This window comes from Neodiprion pinetum, chromosome 1 (genome assembly GCF_021155775.2).
Source record: "Neodiprion pinetum isolate iyNeoPine1 chromosome 1, iyNeoPine1.2, whole genome shotgun sequence".
Classification (NCBI taxonomy): Eukaryota; Metazoa; Arthropoda; class Insecta; order Hymenoptera; family Diprionidae; genus Neodiprion; species Neodiprion pinetum.
In genome coordinates, this window is record NC_060232.1 from 26322856 (window position 1) to 26336277 (window position 13422).

General features: G+C 40.1%; 2 protein-coding genes across 11 annotated transcripts in view; one reads left to right on the top strand and one right to left on the bottom strand.

Moving 5' to 3' along the window:
- The window catches only part of bsk (mitogen-activated protein kinase dJNK), a 153887-nt gene that overhangs the window by 72232 nt on the left and 68233 nt on the right, over window positions 1-13422 (top strand). The gene's annotated exons all lie outside the window — the stretch shown is intronic.
- LOC124210678 (pupal cuticle protein C1B) lies at window positions 8722-9638 on the bottom strand. Its single transcript, XM_046608893.1, has 2 exons — window positions 9516-9638; window positions 8722-9250 (listed from the first exon to the last, which is right to left on the bottom strand). Exons 1-2 carry the CDS (start codon window positions 9528-9530, stop codon window positions 8957-8959), a joined length of 309 nt encoding a protein of 102 aa, XP_046464849.1. The 5' UTR covers window positions 9531-9638; the 3' UTR covers window positions 8722-8956.

Genomic DNA, 13422 nt, shown 5'->3' on the forward strand with positions numbered 1-13422 from the left:
GTCATTTCTTTATCAGTGGTCGGTCGACCATGTGTGCAATACTTGCGGCTCATTACTCATTCGCAGTCAATAAAACAACGTGAATTTCACTTGATGTGAAAAAGATGTAGTTGTTAATAATATCTGTTCGTTAGCCTCAGCCTCAACTTTTGTACGAATCGATTTAATCAGCGAATGTGGTAATTGGTCGCAATGTTTGAGACTATTCTTCACCCTGTCAATTTTGAGGCGTATTATCCTTTGGAGACGAATTTTTTCACTCGGACAGGATCTTCCGTATTGACCCGAGAACGATTCAGTTGGGAATGTTAATTTAGTATCTTGCAATGCTAGGTGGACAAAAAGGATGATTTTGGTTGGCCTAACGCCAATTTTGTCTCGACCTCTAACCCGAGGGAACAAGGTTTAACCCCAGGAGGTTAGACGTCGTCCGAATTTCGCTTTCAAGTTCGTTCCGACCAATAGAAGGCAGAATTAGATCGAAGGTTATTGTTTTCAAGGACAATGGCAGCCTCGACGAAGTGAAAATTATTAAATTTATCTCTTGGCGAACATACTGTCAACACCTTTGTAGCTTTTTTGTAAGATCCGTTGAACGTATCGCATGCGTGTGAGTTTATTTATTTATGACGAGTGAAAAAGTAACCTCTTTGCCTTTCGATAATAGGCAAGAGAATATTTTATCTTTCAACTATAACACGTCGCGGAAACGTAAGCCTATTAGCTTGCTGAGATAAACAAGCGTCTTCGGAATATGTACGTTTCTTCTTAATTTCACTCCTGAAGTGCCACCCACGATTCTTAATTGCATTGCGATTCCAGCTTTGTACTCGGCGATTTCTGATCCACGGATTGAATCATCGAAAAAAACATTTATAAACATCTACCTATCAAAGAACCGTTTCTGTAAACTTGAAAGAAATTCTTGCTCCCCCCAAGAGCTTGGGACGAGCAAAAGACAGCTTTCATCTTTTATCGGTAGAAACGTCGCTCCGCAGTCTAGTAAACATGAAATATCAGTCGACTTTAAGTGCAAATGATTCGGGATCCGATTCCCCCGCATCTCTCCAACTCAGTGCTGTAATAAATCATGATCATCCAATATCCGTTCGTCGACTCTGCTTGCTTTTCGTGCCGCTGACTTGGCAGGGGGTGAAGGTACGAAGCTGGTGAAAGCAAGTAGTGCAGGCAATGCATCATGCGCCTTGGCCAATATCGGCTTTAAAACTTTCAGTCCAAACTTTGCCCGTTAATATCGCGGTTGTGCCGGAAATTCACGCGCATCAGATTCGTTCCACCCCGCGGTTACATTTGCATCTTGGTTGGCGTTCACAGCGGTGATTTCGTACGAAATTTCAAAATTTCCCAATTTTAACGTACACCGAGAGCAATTTTTAGTTCCGGTTACCGCTCGGTTCTTAACTATTTTCATTTTATACCACAATCGAAAAATATAGTTCTAGGTAGAAAATGAAAATTAGTTTTCTAGCCGTTACCGGAAAGTCTAGTATCCGTTACTATTCTTTCTCATTACGATCACTGTTGCTATATTTTCTTGTAACTGTTGCAAAAATTTAATGCTTGTGCAACAATAAATTGACGTTAAAGCCTTGTTTAACTGAAAAAGTGGAGTAAACCTCACAAACTGATTTTGCATTGCAATTACCAACAAAGGATCGACAATAGCGCAAAATGGTTACGCGTACCTCGTTTTTTGTAATGCCAACAATATTCAAACAGTTTTTTTAACGATACCTGTTTTACTCAATTTTTCTAGCTACTATGACGAATAAAATTTTTCTCAGTGTACATTCTAAAATTGGGTTATATACTTCACTAGATATCGTTTCAGGAACGCTCAACATTTTAATTGAGCGCTCAACTATTCTTTCGATATTTTTCGAAAGTGAAGACATTACTTCCGATGCATTTACAGCGTGTATTTATTATATTATATTATACAAAGCGGGCAAAACACGTAAGTGTCAGAAATACGACGCGTTTAGTGGATTAAACGTAGTATACGTATATCCCAGGCTCTCAAGGGTCGTTGGAAATTACGTTTGAAGCATCTCACCGAGTCTATTTACTTTCTATACACGGTATATCAAGTAGATAGCAAAGCGACGCAGAGTCTAAACGATCATCGGTGGTTGGTAAATTGGCGGCGTGTATTTGAGAAGCTTTAGAGCAATCGAGCTACTCGTGTCTATCCCGTTCGCGGATAGTGGCCCGATTATCGTTGCCAATTATCCGTTGCCTGGCGTTGATATTTGCTCTTCTTACTGAAAATCTACCGCGTATCAAATGGAGCAGTAATTTGTTCAAATCTCCCCGGTTGAACCTCACCTCTTCCATTTGCATATCTGGTACTAATGGAATAATACGCGCCATTTTATTTCCGCGTTTCACAAGTGATTTATTATGTAATGAGGTGGGTATACTTGTCAACATCGAACACAGGACAACCCGTTGAATTTTCCTAGAGCAAAATCTCGGGCTCGTTTTAGCGCCTGACAGTAGAAGCCATGCTTACGAGCGATAGCTTCTCAGCCAATCAGTTTCAGTGGGAATCGAACAGACAAAAAGCCCAAGAAGGAAATTGGCAGAGCAGAACTGGATCGCGAATAATGATCGACTTGTCGTGGCAAAAACATCTAACTCACTGAATCTCGGCGTACCACCACCTCAACCTACTCGAAGTTTTGAAGCTACCACCACTTTTCTTTGTTATTCTTAGCGGGTCACTTGCGAGGTGTGACGAAGTTTACGGGCAACGAACCGTCGAGTCGGGAATCCCTCTCTCTCTCTCTCTCTTTTACTTCGCACTAACCATCAATCAGTCGTCTGGAAGCATCTGTGCCATCCCAAAGGGATAGAGAGACACCTCTTGAATATTTTTTCCGGCTGATCGGATGTCATCGGGCTGTTGAAAGGTCCCGCCTAGCATGGCGCGAGTCTTTTCATTAATTTAATTTGATTTTGAAACGATGCAATTGCTTCAAATCCTCGCTCATACTCTCTATTTGATAAACCCTTACGCTGCACACCTATTGCGTATATATACACTGGTGTCACATCGCTGGAGACCCCACATTAACAGGCATTGCGTAGAAACGAAGAGATCGATTCAAAACACTTGAAAATGTTTTTAAAATCAGTCATCATTAGTAAAATAAAATTTCGAATATGAAAAACAACAGCATAAAACAACGAAATACCGGAAAATAAGTCATTCTATTAAAAAAAAATCATAACTCACTAAATAGTTGATACTTCGAGCTGAAAATTGACTGAGTAACTCTGAAGACACGGATTTTTAAGAAAAAAATATGGAGATGTTGTACATTAAAAAAAATGGCCTTTATTTGAGTGAGTGAGGTTGAATATTTGGAAAAAAAATGAATTAACAATTTTTACGTTATTCTATTATTCATCTTGGATGAAAACACATTATTGTGGATGTTTTTCGTATAGAATCTACGGTGACCATGTTGTAGGGTCATTTTGACCCCGGTGTGTGGCGTAAGGGTTGAGTTTTACTAGTGCAAGACTTACTGGCTGGCTGGTTATTGTAGCTGCTCTCAGACTTACGATTGAGTTTTAATTAAAATTCAAAACGCACATAACAAGTATTCTCCCCGAATGATTATATTACGAAGCCGTTCTCCTTCCAGCAACAATAAAGTTCTAACAATAACAATGATAATAATAGCAACGTACTTGAACTTTTTCGCTGCAGCCATTCGCGATTTATGGTCGATTCTCGCAATAACTTCTGCAATTCACGTTATACATTCGTACAGATTCAATTTTTTGACAGATTTAAATTCAGTCAACGTTTATTTTGCATCGGAACTTTTAATTTCGTTGAGTATCCCGCGACCTGTAGGATAACAATTCCGGAAATTAATAATTCCTCCACGATAAAACGGCAGCGGCAATAAAGCAGAAGCTCGTCAGAACGATACTGTATAGCTTTCTTAGTTTATCGTTTCCTCCTACCGGTGTAACGTATACGTGTGCATAATGCGCCTACGTGCTAATCGGAGTACATGGGATAATTCAGCACCGCGCAAGCACCCTGCTCCCGTAAATTCGATAACCAAGTTCCACGCTAGTTTACCGGCTCGTCGTCGTTATAGCGTCGAAGATCGCTGTAACCGTGTCAATACCCCCGCACGCACACAATGTCGAATGTATTAAGTGGGAATTGTCGCCTTGTTTCCTCCCCGCGTCGTGTCATCGAATTTCATGTTGGTATAGGCACAATATCGAAAGCCCACATTATTCGAGGGACGTTGATGCGAGGACTGGCTATACCGAGCAGTAAAAAAGCCCGGTTTATACTGCCAAAGCCATCTCTGGCTCAGCTGGTTGAGCAACCGGGTCAACAACTCGATCGGTGAGCTAACAAACCGTTCGACCTCGTCGCCAACCTTTGGCAAGCGCAGAAGGCTAAACAAAATCATTGATGACTTGATATTACGGATACGGGGGCTCATTTTCAGACCACTCGGCTGTGCCGAACGAATTCACCAACCGTTATCAAAGTGTTTTGTAATACTCTAACAAGCTGATCCCCTATTTTCTGAGCCTCAATTTATCACCAGTTGAAAAAGATACACTCTCCATGCAGGAGAAATATTCAGGACGTATAATACGAAGGATCGTTCAGAAATTGGAGTTTATACGTTATCCTGCATCCTCGTCTGGAATGACAATTACTTATAGATCCAACCGCTGTTGAAGTTGTACCGACACTCTTTATTCTTTGGAAGTTAAACTATGCGATCTTCTTGGTTTTCAATTCACGTTTACCTGTCCCCGGCTGAATTATACACTTTGTAGATTTTCGAGAAGTGTAAAAGCGACGTACGGACGTTCATCGAATACGTCCAAGCTGCGTTTTGGCTTACCAATTGATCAGTTTTGACTACACAACGGGCGAACGGTAAAACCGGTATCTACATGTTCGGTGCCGAATTTGTAATTAAACAAACAGCACGTCACCATTGGAATCTCCTCCTGAACACTTCGACTGTCCCAAAGATTTAGAACAGGCATATTTAATTTTCTAAGGTCAGACGAGGTATGTTGGACAGTGTGAAGTTGGAACGGTTCGAGCCCAGTCACGTTCGACCAGACGACCCTCGAGGGTTCCGGTTAGCTGTAAAGCCGCAATAGATTATTGTTACCAACGTAAATCGTGATTAAATTCAGTAATTACAGTTTCAGTTTGAACAATCTATATGCGCGAAGCGGTGTGTGCTTTGAGAGATCCGAGTCCCTTTCAGATCTAAAATTTCACGGGCCCATCAAGATGCATTATATAAGCTTATAATGCGAGGCCTTCTTAGTTGAGGAAATCCCGAGTAAAATAAACTTCATTTGAGCTTCAAAAACTGCGCGATAGTCGCGATTCCGATGCTTGAGATGCTGATGAGAATATCAATTGGGACTCATTTGGCCCTCGGAAGTTTCAAATGCAATATTCCAACAGATGGATGAAACCTCAATTTGAGTCGATACATTGAAATATAGAGAGTTGAGAAGTTCGAACGAGTTCTAAAATTTCAACTCGAGCTTTGCAAAATTACTCGGCAATGTATCGCAGTCAAATTTTAATTTTGACGTTACGGCACGTAAGTGAGAATACACAGTAAGGCAATCAGGGAGAGAAGCATGTGTGCACCATCCGCGTAGAAGGACTTTAATTACGTAACTTAATTAAGACCAAAGCCAGAGTCGGACTGACCTCTGTAATTCGGTAGCTGTGATAATGAGTCCAAGGGTGGCGGTCTGCTCGTGGCCTCGATATGTCTCGTGGAACCGGTAGCAGATGCGCCGGAAGTCTAATTACGGCCAACGACTCTCCTCAGCTATCGACTAGATCTGATTACGAATTCCCTGCTCTATAAGGCTTACTTATTCCCATGGATATATTATTGTACGCGTACATTGCCCGGTTTTTTCAGTCCGTAAAATTTCAATTTGGCTACAACAAAAACATGCGGGGCGAATGTTTGTTCCTTCGTGAATTATAAACAAATCGTTTAACCTTATACTGCAATCTTAGAAGCTTGGTATAAACCGTTCAAGCGATTTACAATCGACGATTTTCAGTTTTGTATTTCCGGTGAGGAAATTAACGATCGGCATCTCTACTCGTCACAATTCCATTATTCGATACTGCAGCTGAATAAAAATTCGTTGATATCAGTAACTGATGCATCACATCATATTGTACTTTGTAGTATTTAAAATTTTCTATTCACTCGGTACTTCTTCTCTTCAATCTGTACAAAATCGGATAAGATTAGATTATACATGATTAGATTAGATGCCTCGGTTGGATAAATAAAAATTTTTGATACGGATGAATATTCCCAAATATCACGCTTGTCATTCAATCTGTGTTTTCGCGAAAACGCGTTTTACAATATTGAAAATTTCCCGTCAGTAGTTGGAAAATGTACCCAAAAATTGGTCAATCCATTTCCGTGTGTTTACGGTTGGTTGCATTGATTTATCGAATCCTATTTGTCTGGTTGTTCTCACGTAAAGTGCAACACATCCCTGTGTCTACCTTTTGACGAAAATAATCAATTATATAATATGCAGCACGCGTAATGGAATTTGACGTGGCGTGATCAATTACGCTGGGCACGCAACCACGTAATGTCGGCAAAGGTTATTTTGCTGATTGATCAACCGAATCAAGCCTTTTACCTTCGTCAATCGCCTCATCGCTCCAAGTTGCGTAATTCCAGCGGTGATCGAAATTAAATTATTCAGATTAATCGCTGTGTAGTACTTTAATGCATAAATTTATAACGCACGACCAAAATTCGCTATCCCGATCAGTCATTTTGGTGCTTGATAATCGAACTCTTACGATTTAACGATTTCATATACTTGATGCAAACATATTTTATCAATAGCTGGCTAGATCCTCTAAAACGGAAAATGTAAATCGCAGCAAATCGACAAGTAATTTACCTACCTGTGAAAAATGTAATTCTGCACTAGAAATTTGTATTCTTACGATACCAGCCACGCACCTTAAACCACTGCGATTTCTGAGCAGTAAAAATGATCTTGACTTTTCTAAAAGTGACTTTTTTAAAAAAAAAGTGAAAAATCGGATGTGCGCCAGCTTAGACGTGACGTAGATGGCTCATCTTCGAATTGAATCGTTCTTTCAACCCAAACAAACTTTTCCAAGAGTGCCACGATGGAAATTCGTAAATCATTTTTTCATGTAACATCGTAATGTGTGTTTACATGAATATATATCATTAATGTTTGCCTTTAGAAGATCAGTGTGGGTTACAAAAATACTATATATGAATGGTTTAGGGTCGATATAATATGTAAAGTTTTCGTAATCCTCAAGGAAGAATACGACATTTTTCTAACCCCTGATTTATTGTTCCACAAAATCGAAACTGCCGAATACTATGAAAACTTTTTTCATGCTGTTCGCTCCTTTTTTTTTTTTTTGTAACGCTGATATAAATTATGGGTGCCATGTCGAAAAATTCTCAAACTTGAATGGAACTGCGACATGTGTTCTTTTCTTATTGTATTATGTCGTTTAAATAATACAGAATACAGCATTTAGAAAAAAAAAACCTACCGCACATTTTTAACGTGGTAAAAACTTTTGTTTGTCCAATTTAATCACACACACAGTTACTGTAATTACTAAGCACGTTTGTACAATTTATTGCATACTTCAGTGCGGGTAATTAGACCGTGAAATACAACGTACCGCACTTTGGTTGATACAGAATCCTTTGAAGTCATATCGCGTACCTGGTTACATGTTTTTATTTTTTACTTCCTATCTCATTTTGTACTTTATCTTTCTTTTTTTTCACGAATAACTCTCTGTTGAGTTGAAACTGTTCTTGTTATTTTTCAGGCGGAATCGGGAGCGAAGAAACCCTTTTCTCTTAAACCCGTTTACATTCCTCGCATTACGCTTGTTCTTACGAAATTCCTGAATTTGCAAAATCCGAAAGAAGTTCACTTTGTATTCCCAAATCAACTTTGCCTTATCCGCAACATATCCTAAATTTGTCCACCTTTTATAAACCCTTGACAATTCTTATCAATCTATAGATAGGTACTAAAAAACATTTACAATGTCAACTGGGTTTCACATTTACTTTACAATAAATGTGCGATTAATGCGGTAATTATATTAGTCTAATACTCACATGCATTTGGAAATATCTCTTCTTATTCATGTTCAGGTTGTGACTAAAACAGTTGATGTACTTCACCTGGAGACTGAAAGGGGTGAAAATTTCTGCCCAAGTGTAAAATTATATTTAGTTTTTTTTTTTTTTTTTTCCAGAATCCAAACTTTCGCGATTTTTAATTCTCTCTTTTTTTCATCGAACAATGATCTGAATAAAATTACGTTTCAAAATATATAATACTTTACAAAGCTATGTACGATCCAAACTATTTCATAGCATAAAATTTAAGAAGAAAAATTATTACGTCTCGGGTAAACCGGTTTTGCTGAAAAATGATCGAAAAGTTTTTATGTTCAACCTATATGTACATATAAATCAGAAGGTTTAAACTCGATCGGATCGAGCATAAATTTCTACGATATCTGCGCACATGGAAAAAAGTTACAAAATAAATGTAAGGCACAGTTAATTTTTCCCCTTCCAACAGTCTCGGTTCAAATAATGTGAATTTCTGTTAATAAATACATTTATTTCGCATTGTCACATAACGTATACATGTCTCATAACAATATATCGACATTGCACAGATCAGTTACTGCAGCGATAAGTTAAGAATGTTACATAGTTCGTATTTTTCGTGATATTTTTAAGATTTTTTTTTTCCCCCCTCAACTACATACTCTTAAAATTTTCGTTACATGCATTTACCCTACCACCAGACACCGCGCTGCATCCCAAAGTCTCTACACGACGTAGTAGGACGAAGCGTAATACGGATAGGCACTGTAGGCTGAATAGGCGACGGGGTAGCTCGTGTAGGGGGATGAATAGGCGGTGTAAGCCACGGGCGCTGCGTAGGCCGAATAAGCAACCGGGGCCACGTAGGGAGCAGCGCCAACGAGGAGGGTGCGTTTGTCTCTGACGCTCGGATCCACCGGCTCCACGGCATCTTCAACCTTAGTCGTCTTTACGGGCTCGATAGACTCGACGTCAACCGGATTGGCGACGGACATCGCGACGCCGACGATAAGGAAAACCTGCGAAAACCGTTGACACTGATTAGAATTAAGGATCGGCTCCGATTCTCGATTCCCAAATCACCGTCAACTCCGAATCAGAAACAAAGCTTATATGTATCACAACTCTGCTTCTCTCTTTTCTCTCTGCCGTTTATATTCTCCTCGAAGAACAGATCGAGATTCACTGTTACAGAATTTTCTTTTTCCATAAAACCAGACAAGTACGTAGATGCCACGAAGATTGGAGTTTTCATGCAAAGTGGAATATTTATATTATACGTACCGCGAAGCTCTTCATGGTGGTTTTTATTTTGTACAAAATAATCGACTGCGGGGTTGTGAATGAACCGAGAAACTCACCACTGAATGATGCTCCGGGTTTTCCGCGGCAGGCTTTATATACCAATCCGTTTATAATTTTCTCTACGTGGCTTGATTGGCAATGAATCGATGTCCCCGACTCCGATGGGAGTGGGTGACTGGGTATGTACGGTGTGTTCCATTGTTAGTGTCAGCTTATGGCTCAGGCGTGTCTCGGGGAAGGTTACACGTATCGTCCCAAGTGCTCCTCGTCGACAATCTTGGGCAAGAAACCTTGGCTATCGGCCATTTATGGTAGAAAGTATTTGACAATCGTGCAACGTAATTTACGCATAATCGAACCTCGAGGTCTTGGCAGTGATTAAAAGTTTCGTGAACCTATGCAGGAGCCGGATAAGCAGTCGTGCGTTTTTATAATCCATTGATACAGAGTCTGAATTTTAGTTCTCGTATTAGCAGTTGTTACTGCATTTATTCATCGCCGTTTCGCGATTAAATTTATACATATATTGATCGGCGAAAAATATTCTTGCATATAAAGTATCCTCGTGATTAATGTTCACTATCCAACTTGAGGAAAATCTGACTACGTGTATTGTATATACGTACGTAAGTACGTCGTTTACGTTGTTCGCTTGAGAAGCCTCATTATACATTTTTGAAGAAAAGTCTTCCCTACAAGTACAAGGTGCGAGGGTCGAAACAAAAGGAAACCGAGTCGACTTGTGCGATTTTTCACGGTCAGGGGAGTAAAAAATTTCGAGAACGCTGGTAAATCGTGCGACCGAATTATAGCAGTTTTAATATCCTTCTGAGGGCGACCAGAAATGTTATTGTAGATTTTTTGAATCCTGGATCCTATGGTCAAGAGATGATATTCTTTGCTTTTCAACTTTAGCTTCTGCCTTGTTTAGAGATGTACAAAAATTGTACCGAATGAATAACACCTCGCGTCATTCTTTGACCGGACTATATTCGGTACCTGATGCGGGCTAACCTCAAATTATCAACCCACCCTACAACCGGTCCTGTAATCTCACGCAACAAATCGGAGCGTTCATGGGCGAGAGATGCTGGAACGTTGAATTCCCTTTCTTATCATCATATTACGAGGATACTCAACGGTGATGGGAAAAAGCATGAAAGCGGATAATGGTGGGTTGCATTGTCGTACCTGCCACCATGCCGGAGTTGTTATTATCGTCACATTATCTCACGGTGGCCGATCATAATAAGGGCTACGAAATTACCGAGACAGACAAAATTAACGCCGCCACTGAACACGTCGAGACGTATCCACTGGGAGCAGTGGATGTTTTGCGATAGTGAAAAGCATGAAATTACTATCCGGTAAAATCATGCCGACGAAAGCGAAGATTAATTAATCAGTTTATATATCAGATTAATAATTCTACAACACTTTTTCCATCCTCGAGTAATCCTGCACCCCTGATTATTCCAACTTATCAACGATCCCTGTGAAAAAATGTAAGTACAAAAGATTCTTCAACGCAAACGCTCAATGCTCGCGATTTTTATTCATGCTCCCCTTTGCGATGGTCCGTGTTTCTTTTTTTTTTTTTCCATTTCTAATTATTGTCCGAAGAAAAAGAAAAGAAGAAAAATATCTGCGCAATCACCCAAGGGAACTACCGGCGCAAATTCGTTTTATTTTCCCCCCTTCGCTCAACCCCTCTGTTACTTCTATGTGCGGCTATTCCTTTTATATTTATCTTTATTTTCATTCTGGTCCTTTTTCTTATCACTTTACCCCGAGACTACTGACAAGAAAAATAAAAGAAAGTAAAAGGGAAATCTGGCACGAAACAGTCGCTCGGGATGCAAATACGTTGGAACGAGCATGGAGCTGTACTTCGATCGCAACTTTTTCATCTTATTTTACCTTTCTTCATTTTATTTATGCATGATGTAACGGAAGTTCACGCCTGCAGCTTGCCAAGACTTCGCGTGATGAGTACGCGGGAATCTTTACATTCGTCGCGAATACATCGCGCGATGATGAAACTATTCGATTCCATTTTCTATTTCTTTTTACTGGTTTGCCATGAAATCTGAGTTGCAAGAATCCTTGTTTTCTGAACATTTCACAGCCGAATAACTAGCCTTTTCGTACCTACTCAAAAATATTCACACCGGGCCCGCGGTGGATTCCAATGATTGAAAATAACGAAGTGCTGGAATCAAGAATTGCCATCTCTAAGTCTGTGTATTTATGGAGTATCTTCATGAAATGAAGAAATCCAGTGTTATGGAGCAAGTTTGTCGAGTACTTCGAATTATTAGGTACATAAGGGATTCAGAACACGTATATCTCGAATATCGTGTAATTTCAGGTCTAAAAATAGCACTTAATTTCATGGCTCTGGCTCTCTCATGGCATTCGTAATAATAACCAACCCTTGCTTGCCGGAAGGGGGTAAACTCACTCGAATTAGAGTCTATTTTCGTGTAGCAAAGTATCTCGATTTGCCTTCGTATGATCGATGCGTGTTGTCGAGCTTCAAACGATGGCTGCAATATATTTCCTTGGGTAGGTTTATACCTTCGCCCGCTGAAAGACCTCGATCGCTCATGCCCGCATTACTGGTTATAATTAATACCCGTGCACAGTCAGTCGTAAGCGTCAAGAGGAATTACTGAAAAACTAAGTTATCAAACCTCCAATTTCTCGGTGGTAAAAGTAGCGGCAACGTGCAGTTTCGCCCTCCGAGCTCCTTTCATTCAGAAAATCGACGCTGTCCTCTCGAGTCTACTCCAAGTTAATTAAGGGTTGATAATCTCTCGCGAGGTGCTCGGCTATAGAGTAGAAACAGAATTAACCCAGGAGACCCGCAATATTTGAGAGAGAAGGTTCACTCGGTGGCATCGTGCTGCTGCTTCGCTCTGGTCCACGTATAAATCTTTTGTTAGTTCCTCTCGGCAAAGACACGCTCTTGCCTGCTCTCAACCCATTCCTCTTGGCTGGCTGAGGGCATCGTCGGTACCCTCCGAATCCCATCCCGTTGCTACCGCTGCTGTTGCTGATGCCGTTGCTAATTAAAAATATAATAAACCTTGCAAATCCGCCTCTCACGGTAGGGATAACTGTTATGCTACGCACTCTTGGCCCTCTCCGTGGGGATTAAGAAGCGTCTCTGTGGACAGGTGCGGAGAGAAAGAGAGAGGAGGACATATCAAGCGGGGAACTTGAAGTTATTAAAACGTAAGCTATAACCTCCACGGTTGATGGCACGTTTGCTGTATACGACGAAAAGGGTTATTTCATATTTATCCCATTCGTCTTTGAGAGATAATTTTTTTTTTTTTTCATTATTTTTCTTCGCGCAAGTTTTGCCGGTTAAAGTTTCATTAGCTCACTTCTTGGAAACTTATGTATTACACGTGTGACTTGGTGGAGTAGCATATTCTACTTTGTCATAAAACAGAGTTGTTTGAATTTTAACAATGTTATAATGTGTAAGTTAACAATGCTCTTGGGATTCCAGTGAGCATGTACTTTATTTGAAAGATTGAAGGTATAGTTTCAACCCTGTAATATCTGAACGTTATCTTCAATGTTTAAACACGATAAATCGGAGGAATGCTCTGGGAATTATCACATGTTGTGAAGAAGAAGAAAAATTTATTTTGCCTTCAGCCTCCGATGTTCAAGTGAAGAAATTCTGGAAAACGAATTTATGAAAGCTCCTACTTTCATACGACCGCTTCAACTTCTCGCATTAAAGTTGGGTGTTTTTTTTCTTTGTCTGGACTCTTCCATCAGCCCACTCCAATATATCAAAGCTCGGTTGATGTTCCGAATCCTCGATAACTCGTCGTTGTCGCTGCGATATCTAACAAAAAAAAAA